General features: G+C 43.3%; 2 protein-coding genes across 3 annotated transcripts; one reads left to right on the forward strand and one right to left on the reverse strand.

The window, feature by feature from the left end:
- Positions 1 to 971: 971 nt before the first annotated feature.
- parp1 (poly (ADP-ribose) polymerase 1) lies at positions 972 to 20,275 on the reverse strand. 2 transcript variants are annotated; one of them, XM_036550527.1, is made up of 23 exons: positions 20,054 to 20,275; positions 17,088 to 17,250; positions 16,124 to 16,239; positions 15,378 to 15,592; positions 10,859 to 10,949; positions 10,650 to 10,766; positions 10,044 to 10,220; positions 9,094 to 9,253; positions 8,396 to 8,536; positions 8,013 to 8,255; positions 7,589 to 7,654; positions 7,299 to 7,431; positions 6,755 to 6,950; positions 6,272 to 6,400; positions 5,925 to 6,008; positions 5,688 to 5,810; positions 5,044 to 5,172; positions 4,818 to 4,916; positions 4,457 to 4,609; positions 3,973 to 4,100; positions 2,952 to 3,013; positions 2,654 to 2,768; positions 972 to 1,882 (listed from the first exon to the last, which is right to left on the reverse strand). In XM_036550527.1, the coding sequence occupies exons 1-23, from the start codon at positions 20,174 to 20,176 to the stop codon at positions 1,801 to 1,803; spliced, it is 3,045 nt and encodes a 1,014-aa protein (XP_036406420.1). In that variant the 5' UTR covers positions 20,177 to 20,275; the 3' UTR covers positions 972 to 1,800. The 2 variants fall into 2 exon arrangements, with proteins under 2 accessions (XP_036406420.1, XP_036406419.1); XM_036550526.1 differs by having other exon boundaries at positions 16,124 to 16,242.
- On the forward strand, positions 13,748 to 14,692 carry LOC118791933 (adenosine receptor A2a-like). Its single transcript, XM_036549496.1, has one exon. It carries the CDS (start codon positions 13,769 to 13,771, stop codon positions 14,690 to 14,692), a length of 924 nt encoding a protein of 307 aa, XP_036405389.1. The 5' UTR covers positions 13,748 to 13,768.
- Positions 20,276 to 20,375: the final 100 nt, after the last annotated feature.

A 20,375-nucleotide genomic window follows, 5' to 3' on the forward strand; every position in this document is an offset into this window, starting at 1 on the left:
CGCACTTCTGACTCACATGGGTATATCCCCTTACTGACACCAGTGATGCATGCAGGGTTTTTGAGGAAATTTAAGGAACACAGCAGGGAACTGAACCCTGTTCTTTCATCCACACAGCAGCCACAATACCACTTTGCTAAATGCCAGGTCTCAGAGTGATGCGGAAAAGTTGTACAACAGAGCTCTTACAAGCAGTGCTCACAGCAGGTATGATCGCAACAGCACTGGGTGATATTGGGGAAAGTGTAATAGGAGTATGTTCAACAGATACAGATCTTTTTTCAGACAGATTATTCGAGGATCTTAAATGTACCTGTGTTCACTACAGTACTTCTTGCCCAGAACGTGAATGGTACAAGATATATCAATCCATGCCTCCATGTGAGAACAAGGATTCAGGGTTTCATATTAGCCCCAGCATTCACATTCTGGGAGCAAATGGAAGCCAAAATGATTCTGACAGTGTACGTGAGAGCACTTATGACTTTGATCTGCACTTTACTGCCTAAAATGGCATATGCCAGTGGGACAACCATGAGCATTATTTTATTAGTGTGTTGCCTGAATTCTCCAGGGAATAAGCAAAGAAAAACATTAGAAATAAATACTCTACCCTGACAAACATGAGGAATGTAATCTGACACGAAGTTCAAAGCCACACCCGAATATTTTCCCCAAACATCAAACATAGAATATATGTGTAAATTCAAGAAAAGAAACCCCAAATTATATAAGGGGAAAAGATCAACAGAAAGCTTTATTCTGTGCAAGAAACAAAGGGAACATCAGGATAAATGAAATGAGCAATTTCACAATGCTAAAAACATTTCTTTTGAAAACAGGAGAAATACCGAATACTGCAAACAGAAACAATTTAGTTACTGTGTAAGTCTTCATAAAGACAGAAAGCTAACTAAAACAAAAACATACCAGTGAAACCCCTCATTTTAGGTTCATCATGAATAGCCATACATGTGTCAGTTCTTAACACTTATACTAGAAATTCTAGTAACAATATATCAGCGTAACCTGTATATTTCAGTTTAGAAATCGTGAAGCTGTTCTTAAACAAGGGCCCTTCATTGAATGCTGAAAGCGGTTCAAAGCAAAAGAAACTGTTAATTCTTGGCGGCATTGTTTTTTGTTTCATTCTCATCTCTCAAAATCTAAAATATGCCAGGAACAAGAATACAATTGCATGTATTAAACTTTGCCAAAACACCTGTACCACCTAAAGGTATTAATACCCCCATTAATACCCCCCTCTATGACTGTGCAATATTCTCTTCAACCCTGAATGCCATTGCATATTGAGATTATGGGATGAAAAACCGTCTGAGAGGAGCAGGTCTAAGAGCATTGCAAACTGCTAAGGACAATGGGTTCTGAGAGGGAAAAAGAGCAGGTTTCATCATTTCCCAATGGATCGTTACCCATCGTAAGCATTCAGAGATTCTAGTGACACTGGCTCTCAACAGCTAGCTAAACTAAGCCACCCAGAACACTGAACCCAGACACTGTAATCTATATAGTTCTCCTTTCAAGGTTAACTAGATTTCTGAAGCAAAAACTTAAAAAGAGAGATACAAATCTTTCCCGTGCACAGGTTCTGTTCCAGGCCATTAACTATGGTATTATGCACTGTATAGCTGAGATTTCACACTACCAAAAGTAAATTAACGTTTGCATCTTGTACGTCTGTGGCTCCTTGGCCACGGGTGTCTTCTTTGTGGGATGGGAGCTCTGAGGCCGCAGAAGGGCAACGGTGTCAGCGGGTCCTTCAGTCAGTCTAGAACCGCCTCACCACAGGGACGTCTGGTAGTGGAACTTGATCTTCAGAAGGTATTTCAGGTTCACCTGTGCCACATCATACACAATATACCTGAGGAGGAATGGGTTAAGGCAAATAGTGGTGACAGTACATGCTTTGGTGAGGTCATGGATAGGTGGCCCCGTTTCTTAAGTGCCACAATCCTGCAGAGTATCTGGGTCTCCCCAAATGGCGACATGCTGAAAACTTTGAGCATATGGTCAACCCGCTTTGAGCTTCATAATTGATCCAGTTATGTAATTAAGGGTTTTGGACAAAGCAAAAACAAGACGGCGTACCAGGGCCAGGATTTCACACCTCAGTGGGTGCAACAATGACCCAATTAGCCTTTCCGGACAAGTTGTCATTTTTGTCATTCTAAATTTTATATATATATACATATACATATATACATACATATATATATATATATACACACATATACACACACACATACATGTACACATACATAATATCATACAGAGCCAAAAAGAGAGAGAAAACTGCACAGTGAAACGTAGACTTAGACACGGTCAGATTGCAGAACACTTTGTCTGTCGTAAACACATAAGCAATACCAAATCTTATGACATCAAGAAAGGGATTATTAATCTACTCTTTGATCTGTTTATATGAAATAAATATTGTATTGCATTACTGAGAACAGTTCCAACGTTTCAAATGTTTTAGCTAGCGCAAAAGAAGAATAAGAACAGTAATGTTTTGGCTTGGGTGAGTACTTAAATCAAGAGAATTCACTGCACATCAAAAAGTGTGTTCACTGCCTGTTTTAAGCAACACTCTAGTACAGAGAGCTGGGACTTCCATGTAAGAGAAGGATACTCGTTGTAGAGTAGACTTGTGTCGTCGATATTGGTGTTGGTGCCTCTACCAAGAGGCACCTGCACGCCATCTAACATGACTGTGGCACTAGGGTCTGGAGCAGTTCGACCCAAACCTGTGAAGAAGCAAAAAACAAAATGTACATTTACTGTTTGTGTAACACACATCATTTGCTAGAATGACAGTTCTTAGGTTTGAACATAATACACTTGAAATCAATTTTTAGTTGTGTTTTTTCCTCTCCTTAGTCAGAGATGGAACAGAAATCATAATTTAGAAAATGTCTACTCCTCCTTACCTTTCACACTGTGTTTACCCTTAGGTAATTTTGTAATGTGTGATGCCTTCTTCAGTTCATGCCTGAGGATAAAAATAGCCAATTATTATTAACACCATTATATGGTTTGCTTCTAGGGTACAAAAGATAACTTACGCATCTCAGTTTGTTCATGAAATAGAAACAAGATTCTCTTGGTTCTGTATCGCTGTCATTTTTGTGTTCAGTCGTCATTTCAATTATTTAAAAATCTTTTGTCTAGTTTTAACAATCTGTAAAGCCTAGAGCGTCAGAGCTTGCACACTCAGCTTCTGAAATAGACTGCCAATAACCAATAAGGAATGGCTATTCAAAAACCGTTTCCGGCAGGTTAGCCATTTTCTGCAAGACCCCAACAGAAGAGCAGTAAGAAAACTGTGGAAGAGCGAACGCGACTGCTAAAGTATGGCAGCACCAAGGCACACAACCATTTGGACAGAATCAAAGGATGGGGAGCTTACTGAGCTGTGGCGAGAACACAAGTGTTCATTCGACATGCTGTTGATTTGGTGGCGCTGTATAGCTTGGAAAAGGTAGCCACGTACTGAGGTGGTGACACATACCTTACTTTGACTGCCCTATTTCAAAACCTCGGAGTATGCCATCTCTGCCACAGACAATTCCACAGAGATAAATCTCTGCCAACAGTGAGCTACGCTGGAAGTACACTCACTAAAGACTGTAAAGTCATACTGTGTGTTCTAGGCTTTAATGTTATGTTTTAGTGCTTTGCAGCTTAGTCTAACTTATGCCATTTATATCCTTCAATATTTTATCTGTCCTGCATTTTGCAAGTGCAATATGACAAACCCACCAGGGACAAAGAGCACAACTATAAAAACAGTGACTGAATGAGTGAAAAGTTGCTATTTTCTGTCTCTTGTACATTACAGCACAACGCGTGACTAAAATAACCTTGAAAGGGAGAGAGAAAGACACAGGACCACAGAATGCGTGAATCTATTTTAAGCGATCAGGGGATGTGGCTGAGAGTATGACTCACATGTTGCCGAGGGCGACCTCTCCAAGCAGAATGAGGCCCACAGGGTCGGACTGGGAGGTGTGGCAGTAGTTGGCACTCTTTGATACCATGTCAGCAAAGTACACACCTTTGCCAAACATGTAACCCGTCTGGAATCATTTTCAATAAAATATCATTAATACACAAGAAAAGAGTGTTGTACGACTAAGCAAAGACTGAAACTGTAAACTTGCTCTGCAACCCATTCATTGAAGGTGGGGTAATATTTATGGTATGGACAACTGAACTTTACTACTATCGCAAGGGAATATACATATATTAATCTATATATAGCACCTCTATTTTAAGCTCTATATCAAGTATGCTGAAATCATATATCAATGTTGCAGTCCACCACCTGTGTTCCCTGGCAAAATAATGCAAGTGGCTTAGTCCAAGCAGTCTTGCTGAAACTGCTCTTCCATCTCCCAAACAGCAGAGGGCGCTTTTGTTTGGGGAAACTCACCACAGGAGCCTCGGGGGGTGCAATGCGCAGGCCCTGAGACAGAATGCCAGCGTAGTTGGTGGTGCGAGAACCGTGCCAGAGCAACTGGCGATTGGGCAGGTCCTGGAAGGGACGGTAGCGCTGGTACTCCCCTTCCCTCGTCACCTTAAAGATCTGCAAACACCAAAGAAATAGGCCTAGTGAAAGATGCTTCTACAGGTTTAAATTCCTTTTGAGCTTGAACAAAAGTATTATTGTTTGACTTATAGTTATTCCTTCCAGCTGAAATCAAGAAAAAACTACAGCACTACTAAGCAAACTAAATTGGTCTGCATGCTGTTTAGTGTTGGGCCATTCTCATGGTTTTAGGAAAGGATCTTACCTCCTCTACTTCAAGTGTGTAGGTATTGTGAGTAGCAGCATGCGTGTTCTTGACATATTCCAGAATGATCTGGGCTTCCTTGGATGTTTTGTCAACAACCTGAACAATGAAGACATACATGATAAATCTTACAGAGGGTCTTCTGAAAGAGATAAAACATGTAGAAATATGTCTGAGACAAAAATATACATCATCCAAATAAAATGTGCCCTGTCAAAAGACTTACATCAATCAGGGTCTTGAGCTTCTCATAGTTGAGGTCAATGGGGTCCTTCTTATTGTCTTCTGCTCCACCTCGCAGGAGGCTATAGGCTACCTCGATATCCAGAAGGTTATCCAACATCTGAACTTTGGCCTGGAACATGACGAGGAAAGGACATTCAGTGTTTTTTGGGGGGATTTTTTTTTTTTTTATTTCACTCAAAGCTGAACTTTTCAGAGACCCAACACACTACTGCGTTTCTGTTTTAGCAACCCTTTAGACACCTGAGAGATTTTATTTTGAGCTTAAAATAGGGAGAACTGTTATACCAGTTAACAGGAAAAACCTAATGCTTTCTTCAGGGCTATTTTGCTAATGAAACATAAAGCATAAAGCATAAAGTTAAAAAACCTAAATTATTTACAAATACCACAGACAAGGAAACATCAGTGTACAGTGCTTACTGTCCTACCATCACTGTACAGTACACACTGTATAATGATGGTAGAACTGATTAGGCTCAGATTCTGCATTGAAAACGAGCACCTTAAGCTCTCACTCTGCAAGCTTTACTGGTAGGTGAAATCACCGGGCTCTTTGTTCCCATCACAGCACCCAGATACCCGAACATTTCACTTTAGCATACGGCCGCTGGTCTCCTTCCTCACCTGAATGTAGTCCAGGTTGCTCAGCAGAGGCGGCTTCTTCATCCCGAAGTCGTGCGGGATCAGCGTGTAGAAGCGGTTGGACAGGTCCAGGATCTGAGCCTCTGAGGCGCTGTCTGACACGGCCTGCAGGGGGGGGAGGAGAAAGCATTTCCGTTGCCGGTTTGCCTGGTCAGGAGCGGCTCGCTGCTCGCGCGCTCAGCGTTTGTGTTAACCGTGGGGGCGCTCTCGTACACTGACCTGCTGGACCTCGCTCAGAATGGAGTAGGCGCTCTGGATCTGCCTCTTGCTCAGCTTTCCCAGGGGCATCTTCTGGAGGTCAATCTGTGAAGAGAGACACACACTTATAACAGACCGTAAAGTACTCATTGCTGTCAGCAGCATGGCAAATCGGTGTGAAAAAAAATAGACGCCAAAAATGTCCATTTTATTGATTGTGTTACCATTAATCTAACAATGATAGATTCAAACACGTCTCTCCTCCATTATCTGTCCAATTTCAGTAGCATAAACTGCCATTGCGCAGTTATCAGTAATTAGCGTCTCCTCTACAGCGTGAGCAACTACTGACAGGTGTCTGTCCCCACCTCAAACTCCACCATGGCCTTCTTCATGCTCTCCACGTCGAAGATCATCCTGATCAGCTCCTGCACGGGCTTCGCAAGCTGGGACTTGGTGCCTGCATTAGCCGTCAGCTTCTTCACTGCCTCCTCATCCTGACGGCCAACAGCACCACACAGTCAGGCGATGCACCCACTCAACCCCCACATTAATCTCTACAGTTCAGAGTATACATTTAGACTATATCTACGATTTAACACTGGTAGCTCTTCCAGAGCACAGGATTATTTCATGTGATGCAACACACTCCATGAAATGTCTCACACTGATTGAGTTAATGTCAGATTCACACCATGATCAATTCAAGATAATTTTAAATAAGCAAATAAAGAACTTTGTATATATTACCCTTTTGTACAATGTAAGAAACCCTGGATAAGGGCAATACTAACACCAAAACAAATAATAAGAATAATAGTAAGGCTAGTAATGCTCTTAAAGTGCAGTACCTGTCCATAGTCTATCTCCAGAGGGTAGAACTTGTTGGGGTACTTGGTGAAATTAGTGGAGGTCCAGGAGTTCCCGGTCTTCTCCTCATACAGGTTGCGGAAGTTGTCCATGGCTGAGTTCTTGTCGTAGAACTTGTCCAGCTTGTTTCCTCCAATGGTGGTGCCCACTCGGCCCCAGGACCTAAACACCCAGTATCTGAAGCACAGAAAGGTGAGAAAGGACCACTGAGTCTCAGAGATATAATCTTATGAAGACAAACTACACCCCTAATATCAGGAGACTGAACTGGTTTTTGACATAATGGGTGACACTCCTCGGGTAACCCTGTAGTGCTGGTTTGTACATTCGTTTGAGAGCCACCTAAATGAATTAAATTCAACTGAAAATGATAGGATATTGCAGGAGGCTATTTAGTAGAATCTCTGATTGATTCCTTATATGCTTGGATCAATACACCTTTTATGCACCCTCTGAGTGTTTGCCTTTTGATGCTTTGAGTGACTGAGGTGAAGCAGCTTAATTCCTTGATGCAACAGCTCTCACCGCTTCTGAACATCGTCCTCCAGAAGCTGCAGTTTGTAGTAGGAATTGGTCCCTCTTACGATGTCCACCAGACCCAGGGTGGCACTGAATATCTTTCCGTTCTGATCCAGGACGTGAGCGCAGTTCTCTAGACCTGAATAATCAAGACAGATTTCAGTCTCATAAGTGTTATCACAGGTAAAATACTGTAATTTCAGTGATGGAACCTTCGAGAAACACCTTTTTACTGCTCCAAAGACCACAGCACAGCATAGGCCTGATATAAGTATAATTCGGTCTTACACACTCACCAGAATCTGGGTCCACAGCGGCTCCTCCTTTAACCGTCAGTTTCATCTTCTTGGCTTTGCTGCCACCTTCAATAGGACAACAGTGTCACATTGGTATGATTTTCTTAATAATCTTTGTCTCAGTCCTCTCATCATTATCTCAAAGGAACACAACACCGCCTTCTTCATTCGTCATGACTGCAACTCTCTCTTCCACTTCTCAAATGGAACACTACTCCACATCTTCCTCCCCGTCTCTAAATTAATGACAGTTCTGACGTTCCCGTTATCTGCCAAAACACTAATGCCAGTGTTACTTTTTGCTTCATTACGAGCTCTAATCTCTGCTTACTCTTCCCTTTCACATCAGCATTACTCCCTACATTACTCTACTCGTCTACACTAGTGCTACTAACTGCTTGCTTTTACTCGCCCTGCTTCCTACCTTCCTCCTCCTTTACTCTGCCCGTGCTCTTCCCAGCCACAGCTCCGCTGGACTTTGCGGGTGTGGTGGAGGCTGGCGTTTCTAGTTTGACCTCCGCTCCCCAGGGAGAAATGGCATGGAGGGAGACCAGCTCCTGCAGGGCCTTTCCAGGGGTCTTTACTTCGGTCAGGAAGTCCTCCGACACCACGCGCACCCCGACTTCTTTCACCTCCTCCATCTTTTTGCTCAGCTTCTCCACCTCCTCTGAAGAGCACACAAACCGCACAGACATGTCAGAGTACCCATACCCATACTTTTTGTGCTTTAAAACATAGCAGGGACATCTGTCCCATTTTTCATTCTAAGTACTGATACAGAGAGCGGCTATACTGACTATTACTCACTCTTAGTACTGATGCAGAGGGAGGCTTTGCTGACTGTTCCAGTGATCTTCCCTCCCAGCTCCTCCACAGCAGCCTTCAGCTCGTCCTTATTCTTTACCAGTTTCCCCACAGCCAGGAGCTTCATCCCAGTCAGGGGCTTGTCTGCACGAGAGGGTCACCATGGGACTTTCAGAACACCATCTCACGACACATCATCTGTCCTGTCCTTCCAGCTAACCAGCCATTTAAAGAAAAGGCGTTACTTCACTACAGAGCCAGAAAAGCAGCAAAAAAAAAGAGAAAAACACGGTGAGGCTTGTCCTCCACTTGCCTCACTTAAGCAGCAGTACATATGATACTGATACTAAAGCATACTGTTAGTCTAACTCTCAAAATGTCCACTGATGCTCATTAGTGAAACGCTGTATGTTTACTTTGTGAGGGTATGGGACGTGTCCTGGATCCACAGGACAAATACAGATTGTTGCAGCGGGACACAGGCATTACTTGTAGCTGTGTGACAGGTGCAAATATTGGGTGGGGCACTGCTGTGGTTCTCTTCAGTATGGATATTGCTGAATTGCTTCAGTAAATACAGCCAAGGACAGTGGATGATGTAAAGCGTCATCTATGCAAGTTGCCGCTGGGATGATATTATACAGCTAAAGGTGGAGGCTTTAATGGTACTGTTTGCTAGGCTCATACAGAGCATGTCTCACCTGCCGGCACGGCATTAGGGGTGGATTTGGCAGGGGCGCTGGAGACACTGGCAGAGGGGGAAGCGGTGGTCTTTGGAGCGGGTGCAGCTGGCTCTTTGGGGAACACCCTGTCCTGGCGCTTGAACTTGAACTTCTTGAGGAAGGGGAGCTCGTGGAACTCCTGTGGAGGGGTGGGGGGAATACGTCTTAAACAGAGTGCTTTGCAAAAGACAATACAGAGAAGTGACTGCAGTTTTTTAAACCCAGTAATATTTAAATTACTGATTTAATACAACAGATAACAAAGCAATAAAACAACTAAGACAAAACAGAATTCTTCTCAACAGGCAGATACAAAGGAGGTGACAGAATTCAATAACGAATAAGAAACAAGATAGGATAGAGCATTAAAAAGAGAATAAAGAATCTGAAATAACACCCTACAGAAAAATAGCTGTACTCATAACAGAATAACAATTGTGTGGGATGAAGAGCAGTTCCCTTCCACTATAATAGCCATTTTTATCATTTCAGTCCCGAGCAATACTGGTTTAATATTCATCCAATTACTTTAATGAGTTCTTCAGGCCCGCTTTAACAGAGAGAAGCTCACTAAATGTGATGACTTTAAGGCAAGGCTAACTTGTAGCAAGTGTAGCTTTCACTGTAAGAACGGTGCTTTATGTGAGACTGCTCTTTCCATTAAGCTACACTCAGTTCTTACAGAAACAATCTATAAGAACATTCTATAACCTGCATTAGGACAGCTTCAAGTCATGACCATAGACCGCTTCCGTCCACCCCATGTTGTGTTGGGTATCACCTGCGGTTGTATACATTCACTGTACTGGGATATTTGTTTTTCAACACTTGTTATCCAAGTACCCGAGGGCACTGAACATCTAAACAACATGTCTCACTGAGCACATTTCATGTGAAGTATCTCTCTGCAGGGACACTGAGGGACCCACCTTGGGGGTGACCCAGTCCTTGCGGTCAGGCTTCTGTGTCTTGAACACGCACTTGGTCCAGGCGGAGATGTTCCCATTGCAGTAATATGCGTCACTCTTGAACACCAGCTGGCCCTGGCACTCCTCGCAGGGCTTGAGGGCTCCAAAGGCCATGCAATCCGCCAGACTGTCCAAGATCTGTGAAACACACACATAGGCCCACGGGTGCGCACACACACACGCACACGCACACAACAAGCAGAGAGTTGCTCAATACTCAGATATCCAACCTAAAAAGCACTGTGAGATTTTTAACGAGTCATGAATGTACATACAAATACTAGGGGTCTAATGTAACCTAAACACTAAACAATTTAGCCTTAATGGTACAAAACAGTTTGTCCTCTACTGTGAACAAACTTAACACTCTTTTGTTTTCCAAAAACAACTTTTTTGTGCATTTCAGCAACTGCCCAGCTCTTGTGTAAGGTAATATTTTCTGATATTCAGTAGTAAGGACAATACTAAGGACAATGCTAAGGCTTTATAGTTCAATACATCATGCCCAAACCATACAGATCTCCAGCAGAACCATCACTTTGCGGAGTTTCAGCTGGCCAGACTCACATTTGATTCGCCTGAGGGCACCTCCTGCCCGTTAGCGATGAGCAGCTCTTTCATGTCATTGGGAGAGCAGGAGTTCTTCAACTTGTCCTTGATACTCCAGATGAGCTGGTTCTGCTCCTGTGGGGATGGACAGACAGACTCACATTTACAGAGTGACTGAAGCACCCTCATCGGCAGTGGAACATTTTAAATTCAAAGCATCTTCAAACCTTCATCTGCATCTCCAATTGCTTCTCCTCCTTCTCTTCCTTCTTCTGCTTCTTGGCTGTCTCACCATCGACTTCATCCGTCTTTCTCTTTCTGACAGAAAACAGTACACACAAGCTTGTTACTACAGAACATATGCATTACGTAGACTATGTGCACACAACATTTTTTCTGTGAACAGCTACTTCCAACTCAAGTTTCAAGATTCCACAAGTGGAGAGAGTCTTCAGAGACTGAAAAAACAGCTGTCCAAAGCGCATCATTTAAACACACCAAACAGACTCTCATATTCTGCCATTGCCTTATTTAAAAAAAAAAAAAAAAAACCATTCTAAACTCAGGAAAAAATCTGAATTTTGGAATGTTCAAATCCAAGATTCCTGCATGTTACAGTAAACCTCAAACCTCAAAACAAAACTGTGAGAACAAAGAAGGCTTTGACAAGCAACAGTTCAAAACACAATGCTCCTTTGACAGACATCCAGATCTATTAGGGCCAAAGACTTCTGGGTGTTAAACACTGAAACTGGCACTAGTATTAATGCTGTGCTACACAGTATCAATTTTGATTAACTAGCCCAGGATGAGAATAAAGCTGAGAAAAGTGAGCGCTGCTAAAGGGGACACATATAGAACTATGATGTAAACAAATAAAACTGACTGAATTCATTCAGAGTGGGAATAAACACACTCTGCTTTCACACAAGCATTTTGTCTGCAGACCGCAAGCCAGCTTTTGGTGATTCGCTGACTGCGTATCACCTCCTTTTACCAGATAAAGAGACTCATAAAGGCAGTACAGATTTGCCGCTGGGTGCATCAATAGTGTGTAGGCTTCATTCAGCTTGTGAAAACAATGCTGGTCTTCATTTACCAGTGGAATTAATTAGAACCCACAGTCCTCTGCAGACAAACACACGCAGACAATTTCCATCATCACAGGGTTAATTAACGTGTTATTCCCTCCTCGGTGGCACAAATTAATAAGCCCTCTCTGCGGCTCCTCTGTCCGGTGACATCCCCTTATTGTCCCCCGACAGGTCATTAATGCACTGCGAGGGTCACCCCAGCCCAGGAGGGGGGAACTCTTGTCAAAGGAGACCTCGACCGCTAAAATCAGACCTGGAAAATGTCTATAAAACCGCCTTTGCAAAAGTCAGGTCCCTGCATTGACGGGGGCCGCTGCCAAGAAAAAAAGCCACAGAAAGAAAAAAAAAAAAAAAAGTCATTTAAGGGAGGAGATATTTTCCAACAGGCAGCATGACTTAAAATCAATATTGATACATTTTTCACGGACGTGGGCAAACACACACATCGTGTTTCTTTGGAGGTCTCTCCCGATAGCGCACAGAACAGCTTCTGCGTTCTTCCAGCGCAGGTCTCTGTGGGGTCTCTGCTTTGGTGAGTACAAGCGATTCAGACACTCGGTTTTGCACAAGAAATGCAGCTGTGATATAATATGAAATTATACAGTCACCATCGGCAACACTGCCCAGGTGCGTACAATTGATTTTTTTTCTGTAGCTATGAGCAGATTTTGAAAGGCATGCTGCTTGTTAAGCTGTCAGAGGCTCTCACTCAGAGCTCTGTGCTGTAGACTTAAGGCAAATAAGAGAAATGGGAAGGAAATATATTCAGTTTAAAAGAAAGAGCGAGCGCTCATTCAACAGGACAAAAGAAGCCGTGTGACGGTTCCAAGGTCCACAGCCTAGAAATGCTGTAATTTCATAATTTTAAATTCTTACAGTCTTTGAGTCCTTGAAACTACACAGTAATTTTTAACATGTGTACCCTTCCAGGCAAAGCTGAACAATCATCTAGAAAAGTTATGTTCATGATACATCTGAAATGATAGTCCACCGCACAATAAACTACAGTGGTATTCACAATACAGACTGCTTATGATAACCCCTAATAGTCATGCTGTAGATGTAATAACAAAATGTGACTGACCACATCAAGACTACGCTGCCCATATTCATCTCCACATTCATAAAGTAATTTCTTTTGACGATAACAGAACCGAGTCTCTAAAGAGGCAAGGAGCAACTTAGCAGTTCTGGGTGTAGTGGTCCTTTAACATGAGAATCTACGCTGCTTCAGCAAATACTAGTCTTTTGTTTCCATGGCCTTTTCTAGTGGAGATGTGTACAGACGGACAGGACAGTGTGAGCTATTCACCTATAGCTGCTGCTTGACTGGCTCCATTATCACCTCAATCAAATAAAACTGTCACGGCAGTTCATGCTCTTATCTAGATGCCTTTCACTCTGAATGCACTCGTGCAGGCACATATCCAGAGGGACAGAGATCATTCAAGGAGAGATGGGTGTCATCATTCAGAGTGAACACGCATGTGAATACGTTAAAGAAGAATTATAAATGCACAAACAAGAAAATCTGCAACTGAAAAAAATTGAGTCTCTGTGACCTTGATAATATGATTTTTGGGAAATGCTAGAGGTGTACATTTGAGTTCAACATTCTCATACAAAGCTATAACTGGAAAAAACATTCACAGTAACCTCTGGATAAGAGTACCTTGTAGACAAAAAAACAACATGTAATAATGTACCATACACTACAATAAAGGACAATATTTTAAGTACATGTGATAACTCAGGTTCCTCCACAAACCACCAAGAGAAACAACCATCAGAGGTCTGCAAGACCTCTTCCATGTGCACTGATCTCTTCAGTTATTTGAACACACCCAGCGTTCAGCTCTTTTCTCTGTTCATGCAGGAGACCCACTACAGTAATTCTGCTGTTCTGTTGTAGAGACTACACACCAGCTTCCCCGAGCGCCGCTCTGGAGAGTTGAAAGGATGAACAGCTCTTACAACTTCAGCGATGCGAGCGCGTCACCCGCCTCGTCCAGCGACCTGGTGGTCTCCCTCAACGTGCCCTACATGGCGGCCGAGCTGGTCATTGCAGCCCTCTCCACGGTGGGCAACCTGCTGGTGTGCCTGGCCGTGGGCATCAACAAGCGGCTCCGCACCGTCACCAACTACTTCCTGGTGTCCCTGGCGGTGGCCGACATCTGCGTGGGTGGCCTGGCCATCCCCTGCGCCATCATGACGGACATGGGCATCCCGCGTCACAACCTGTATCTGTGCCTGCTGATGCTCTCCGTGCTCATCATGCTCACTCAGAGCTCCATCTTCAGCCTGCTGGCCGTGGCGGTGGAGCGCTACCTCGCCATCTTCCTTCCCTTCCGCTACCACACCCTCATGACGCCGCGCAACGCCGTGCTGGTTATCCTGGTCACCTGGGTGCTGGCCTTCCTCATCGGCCTGGTGCCGCTCATGGGCTGGTACAAGACGCCGCCCGAGTCCGGCTACTGCTTCTTCGTCTTCGTGGTGGACATGACCTACATGGTCTACTTCAACTTCTTCGCCTGCGTGCTGACGCCCCTGGTGGTCATGTTCCTGATCTACGCGCAGATCTTCGTGACGGTGAAGCGGCAGGTGCGGCGCATCGCGGCCGAGCGGGCGCAGGGCGAGGCCCAGGCCAAGCGGGCGGCCAGCATGCGGCGGGAGATGAAGACAGCCACCTCGCTCTTCCTCGTGCTCTTCCTCTTCACCGTCTGCTGGATCCCGCTGCACGTCATCAACTGCTTCCTGCTGCTGTGCCCGCGGTGCACCGTGCCCCTGCCGCTCCTGCTGGCCGCCATCATCCTCTCCCACGCCAACTCGGCCGTCAACCCCTTCCTCTACGCCTACAAGATGAAGGCCTTCCGCCGCTCCTTCAAGGCCATCTTCCTCTGCTGCCGGGTCTCCGCGGAGGCCGACGACGGCACGGACGATGGTGGCACTGCCACACACAGATCCTGACAGAATCTGCCATGTTCTCATGGACTCGTGACACTCATAACCACTGAGCATGTGCACCACTACTGTTGACCCTGTGGGGCCGTTCACTAATCACTAGCCAACAGGAGCAATACTTGAGGATAAATCTGAGGCCCAGGAGAGCTGCAGAAGATGGCAGACTCAGAAGAAGTTTAAGGAGTGTTTTCACAAGTCAGGGAGCATATCTAGGATAGAGAGGCTAACCTGCAGTCCAACACAGGTAGCTCCACTACTATCAATTAGGGCCTGTAAAACTAGAGGACTATGAGTACATGAGGGAGAAAGTTCATCCCATGAGACAAAATGTAACTAAAAACCCCCATAAATTAGACTTATGAAAACAAAAATAACACTCTGAGAACTGTTGCATTACACAGTGGTCATGTTACTGAAAACAAATACGTTGCCTATCATATCAATTACATCCGAAGCACAACCACAGGCAGTACCATGTTCGAAAAGACAACTGTAGAATATTTTTGGCAGCTGAAGAAAGACGCTTCATCATAGTAATAGGCAGACCACATAAATACGTCCATAATGAAAGCAAAACGATTCCCAAGCACTGGAAGGTACTCAGTCACGTCTTTGCCCTCCGCTCTACAGCTGGTATGCCGGTAACCCTGAGAGTCCAGCGCACCTCAGAGTTGCTCTCGGTCGGACTCACCCTTCGCTCTTAATCACCGGAAGCCTCTGCTTCAGCTCTTCCTTGTCCTCGGCCCGCAGGGTGCTAAAGCCCTTGAGCTGAGCGGCGCTGTACTCGGGCTTGAAGGCCAACTCCTCCCGCCGGCTCACGAAGCAGGCCGTGTGATACCAGCGGTCGATCAGGCCCAGCTGCGGCTTCTCTTTATCCACCGCCTTCTTCGACACGCGAATCTGGTCCTGGAGGACGGGGGGGGGGGGAGACGGGGGGGAGACGGCCGTGAGGACGCTGTGCACACCTCTGCAGGTCGGATGCTCAAAGAGCAGAAGTTAGGGGGTGATGATTTGGGACATTGAGTTGAAATACTGCAAGGGACGCCTGATACCTTGTCCTTGACCAAGGTACATTACTGTGCTGAGACACCTAAAAATGAACAGGCCAAACAGCCCTGAACAGGTTTAAACAGGACAAACATAACTTTAGGGCAAATCAAATGGACTGTGAAATCAAGTCTGGAATATTTCCATAGAACATAATGAAACAAAAATGATAACTGTAGCTTTCGACATTCTTAATCTTAAAAATATACTAATAATAATAATAATAATAATAACAACAACAACAATAATAATAAATGCATGCCTGTTCACTAAAACAAGTTTACTGATGTATATAGGTTATAGACCATATAGATTTTAGGGTCTACACAGTGTCCTGAGCTTGGACAGAATCTAATAAAATGAGAGATCTGGATTTTCTACAGAAAGTACCTTTTCTATTTTCTGGTCACACCCCTTGCAGGTGCTCCGGTTGGATTTTGCATATTCCACTGCAAAGTCATTCAATGTCTTCTCTCCTTTTGCTGCTCCCTTCTGTCCACCTTTTCCTGCTAACAAAAGCACATTTACTGAACCTTCCAACGTACAGCTGCTGGAAGCAGAGAAACTCCACAAGTTCTTACAAGCATCCAGAGTCTTCTCAGAGGCTCTGGATAACAACTACATTTCAATGTTATGCAAGTTTCCTTGGCACAGAGCAATGGCTAAAAAAGTGCAATGTAAATGTATTATTATACTGTATCTAAGCATAGTTTTGCTGTTGCTTTAGAAACATTCCATTCAACATGTTAGACTCTTAAACTTGTTAAACTTAAATATATTTCATGTATGCTACAAACCTAACCCCTTGAATTCTCTCTGTAAACCCTCTATCATGTATTTGTAAATAAGCACAGATGATAACTCCAGTATGGTACAAAACTGCAAAATGCAACATTAATTTTAAAATGACTTGTTTCCAAACTGTTTTTTCTGTAATTCCCAGTTTTTTTTAATACCAGATTCAAGCTAAAGGTACCAACGTAAACTGTGACTGAACTTTGTAAAACACTGAGGAAATTACAAATTATTTGTCTTGAAAAGTATACACCGTGTTTACTGTCTGTTCATGACATAAAGGCATACTATCCAAAAAACAAGAACCACACAATTTCACAGCATTTTTTTCTTTTTTTTTTTTAAGTAATTACCTAACAATAATGCTTACAATGATCTTTATTACATTGTTTGAAACATGTTCACTTAAAATGTGATTACAGTGCTTTTAAACATTTTACTAAAATTGACATGCATCTAGATTTTTAAATTGCAATATTAATCACAACCAATGGTTTAAAAAGTCTGACAGCCCTAGTTGAAATGAAAAAAACTCCCTGAAAATCACAAGCCGGTTTACCTGCTGCGGAGCCCCCGCTCTCCATGGCCTTCTTCACCTTCTCCTGGTCGCCCCAGCGCAGGTCGGAGAAGCCGGAGATGTCGGCGGTGGACTGCACAGAGGCCCGTTGCCAGAAGCAGGAGAAGTGGTGCCACTGCGGGACTTTACCGTCGAACATGGGAGACTGGCGAATGGCGAGAGCAGCGACAACATACCAACCGTCATCAGTGCCAGGCTGATCAAAATGCCTCTCTGCACACCGTAATGTTCTGCTGTGTCCAACTATACATGGATCATTATATGCCAACCAAAGAATGGCGGGTGTGCAACTATTGTATGAAACACTAGATGAACCTATGGTAATAGTGCAATCTTTTTTTCAGCCTCAGAATTAGCTGTTGGCTAGGTCAATGCTATGAGTTTCTGCCAGCACTTTAAAAGACCTGAGATTCTTCAGGTGAAACTGCATAAAAATGATCTAAAGGGAGAGCCAAAAGAGGTGCTTGGCCTCTGACCTTATTCTGATCACCAGATACTATTAAAATCAGTATGTTTTCGGCGGGGCTGAAAATTGAGCTCTCACTTAGTTACCACTATCGATGCACAACATTAAGGTCCAATAGCTAAATGATTCCACTCTAAGTATTTAGAAGCCTGTTGACTACATTCAAATTGAATTTCACTATTATAATGGAAATTTAAGGACAATCAGAATGATCCATCTGAGCCATCAGAACTGAGAGTACAAAATGAAAATAATTCTTGTTTCCATATGCTGCACATTCTGTCATTTAAAACAAAGGGGCTGCATACAATTGCTTAAATGCAACCCTGACAGAAATAATCTTTATAAACAGTACTTGGCACATTCCAAGATCACTCTAGATAACTGAACAATATTCCACTATCTGCAATGTTTTGTTCAACATATGTCAAGTTATTCCATTTTGATATGGCAATTTCATTTTGTCAGATTATTAAATACAAAAAAATCCACGATACATCAATATTTCAGCATAGTTTACCATGACATCCAATTAAGGCCAGTGGGGGTGTTAGCGTGTTTTAACGGTCAGGAGTAAATATTTCAGCCAAACACTACTCCAAGAACAGCTACAACATCACTAGAAGAATTTAACACTGAAGCGTCCCAAACAAATCCCTAGGTACATAAAGAAAAAGCAGTGTCGGGGGATGGCGACAGGGGTCTTAATGGAGTCTGTGGAAAGCATTTGAAAACACCCATTTTACAATTCTAACCAATCAGCAAACAGTTCATGCAGTTAATCATGAAAAATCAAAGCCAAGATGCACAAAGAAACTTGATACCTCTCGCTATCATGCAGTGGGCTATGCTGGCCAGCTGCCATGAAACAGAGCAGTCAAAAAAGTTGATAAATTTCAACCTCAGCTCTGCGATGCTTCCTGCCCGTGTGTACACATCTTTACACACTCCATACTAGCGAACTAACAGCCATAACGTTTCACAGTCCCTGCTTCCGGATCACAGGGTGGAGACAGGGGTGGCTGCTATACTGCACAAGTATGGTATTCATCTTGTGTGTCTGTCAACACACACACACACACACATATTTGGGTTTCAGCTGATATTGTAATTTTAATCGAGCGTATAGGCCATCATAACTTCTGAAAACTCCTGTAACAGACCACTGCTTGTCACAGCCCACTTAGCAGTAGAATGACTGACACTGATTTATCAGTGTAAGGGTGAGTTTTCACCACGTTAATGCACAGTTGTATTTCATTACAATGGGTTATAACTTCAAATAATTTATCATCAGCACATGTAATTTAGTACCATTGTCCCGATCATACTTTCATCATGGTATTTCTAATTGGTGTAAACACCACCTATCACACAACATCATCCTTGACAAAAGCAGAAGACACCTAACTAACTCAAGTAGTAAAAATTCATTAAATAATTCATTCCACTGGCAATTGCCCACACAGGGACACCAAGCAACGCTGTTTGCAGGAAGCACGATACACCCTCATTAGTATATGATTAGTGGTTTCTACATCGCTGATTTTATATCTATAAACAGAAGGAACCTAATTAGCATGAAGACTAAATATTGATGCCTTTCACAAAACTCTTGATTGCTAATAATCTAGCTAGTTATCATGCTGACTAAAGATCGATAGTAAACTAATTTATTCTGATTACTATATACTTTCTACTATTACAATGAAGGTATGTAACTTTCCCTGTAACCGCTGTTACTTTGTAACGCAGTGTGGACAATTGCCAGTGGAATGAATCATAACTTAATTAGCTTTATTTAATTTTATACAATTAATTTCATTTACTACCTCATTAGCATGAAATTTTAATTTTGATGTCTTGTCGAAAATTGCTTGATAATAATCTAGTTTGCTACCAATCATACTGACGACGCTACACAGGCTCGCTAGATAGCTTTCTTGCGTAGCTGTCTAGACGGGCTTTGACACAGTTTCTTTCCAAAAGTCTGGGTTTCAGTTTAAAGCGAGTGAAAACGTCCCCAGATCTCAACATCGTCAATTCTAACTGTTAACAACTAGCTAGCAACATGCCCGAGTCTAACAAATTCATCGAGAAATTGAACTAAATCACGCAAACGTTAACGAGCTAAGTGCCTAGCTAGGAGGCCAGATTTGTCGTTGTTTGAGACGATGCATGATTAGCAAGCTGTGCATCATTAGCTAGCAAAGCAAGCTAACAAGGAATGCGCGACTTGCTCACAAGGAAATCAAAACCCCATTCATCTTGCTAGCTGGCTAGCCGTTTAAACGCTTCATCAACAAGGCCTGTGAATACCCAGGAAACATGCGCAATTCATGAAATTCAGAATTAACCATAAACTTAAAACGCAACATCTGAAATTAGCAAAAGCTTCAGGTTGCACTAAATGAATTTCCTAAACCCGAAGGAATTCTGCTGCACTGCGTTCACTGAAATAAGGCAAGATTCCACTCCCTACCTGCACCATTATTGCCATACGCAGGGAATCTTTTGCAATATTTTCTTTGCATTTTTTGCAAGATGCCCGTCCACTTTTGGCATATTCGGCTTTGTAGAGCTTGTCGTCTTGTGAATCTGCCATTGCTGTTTAGTTTGGAGTTAGTTACTGCAGCTACAAATATGTTTCAGCAAGTAACTACCCAGCTGGCTTACTAACAATGTATGACCCGCGTGTAGCCGACCCGCGCAGTCCCGTCCCAGACAGGAGCAGCCAAACGAAGAGTCGTCTGAGACGCGGGGGATGATCAGGCAGAACACGTCAAACTCCGAATATCGAAACA

Source organism: Megalops cyprinoides, chromosome 17 (assembly GCF_013368585.1).
Source record: "Megalops cyprinoides isolate fMegCyp1 chromosome 17, fMegCyp1.pri, whole genome shotgun sequence".
Taxonomy (NCBI): domain Eukaryota; kingdom Metazoa; phylum Chordata; class Actinopteri; order Elopiformes; family Megalopidae; genus Megalops; species Megalops cyprinoides.

What these genes read in the sequence shown, in the direction of transcription:
- LOC118791933 (XM_036549496.1), top strand. Translation starts at nt 13,769, where the DNA reads ATGGCGGCCGAGCTGGTCATTGCAGCCCTCTCCACGGTGGGCAACCTG.
- parp1 (XM_036550526.1), bottom strand. Translation starts at nt 20,176, where the DNA reads ATGGCAGATTCACAAGACGACAAGCTCTACAAAGCCGAATATGCCAAA. An exon ending in CAGAGTAAAGGAGGAGGAAG is followed by an intron (nt 7,655 to 8,012) that starts GTAGGAAGCAGG and finishes GTCCTATTGAAG; the next exon opens with GTGGCAGCAAAGCCAAGAAG. An exon ending in TGGAGATAGACTATGGACAG is followed by an intron (nt 6,401 to 6,754) that starts GTACTGCACTTT and finishes GTTGGCCGTCAG; the next exon opens with GATGAGGAGGCAGTGAAGAA.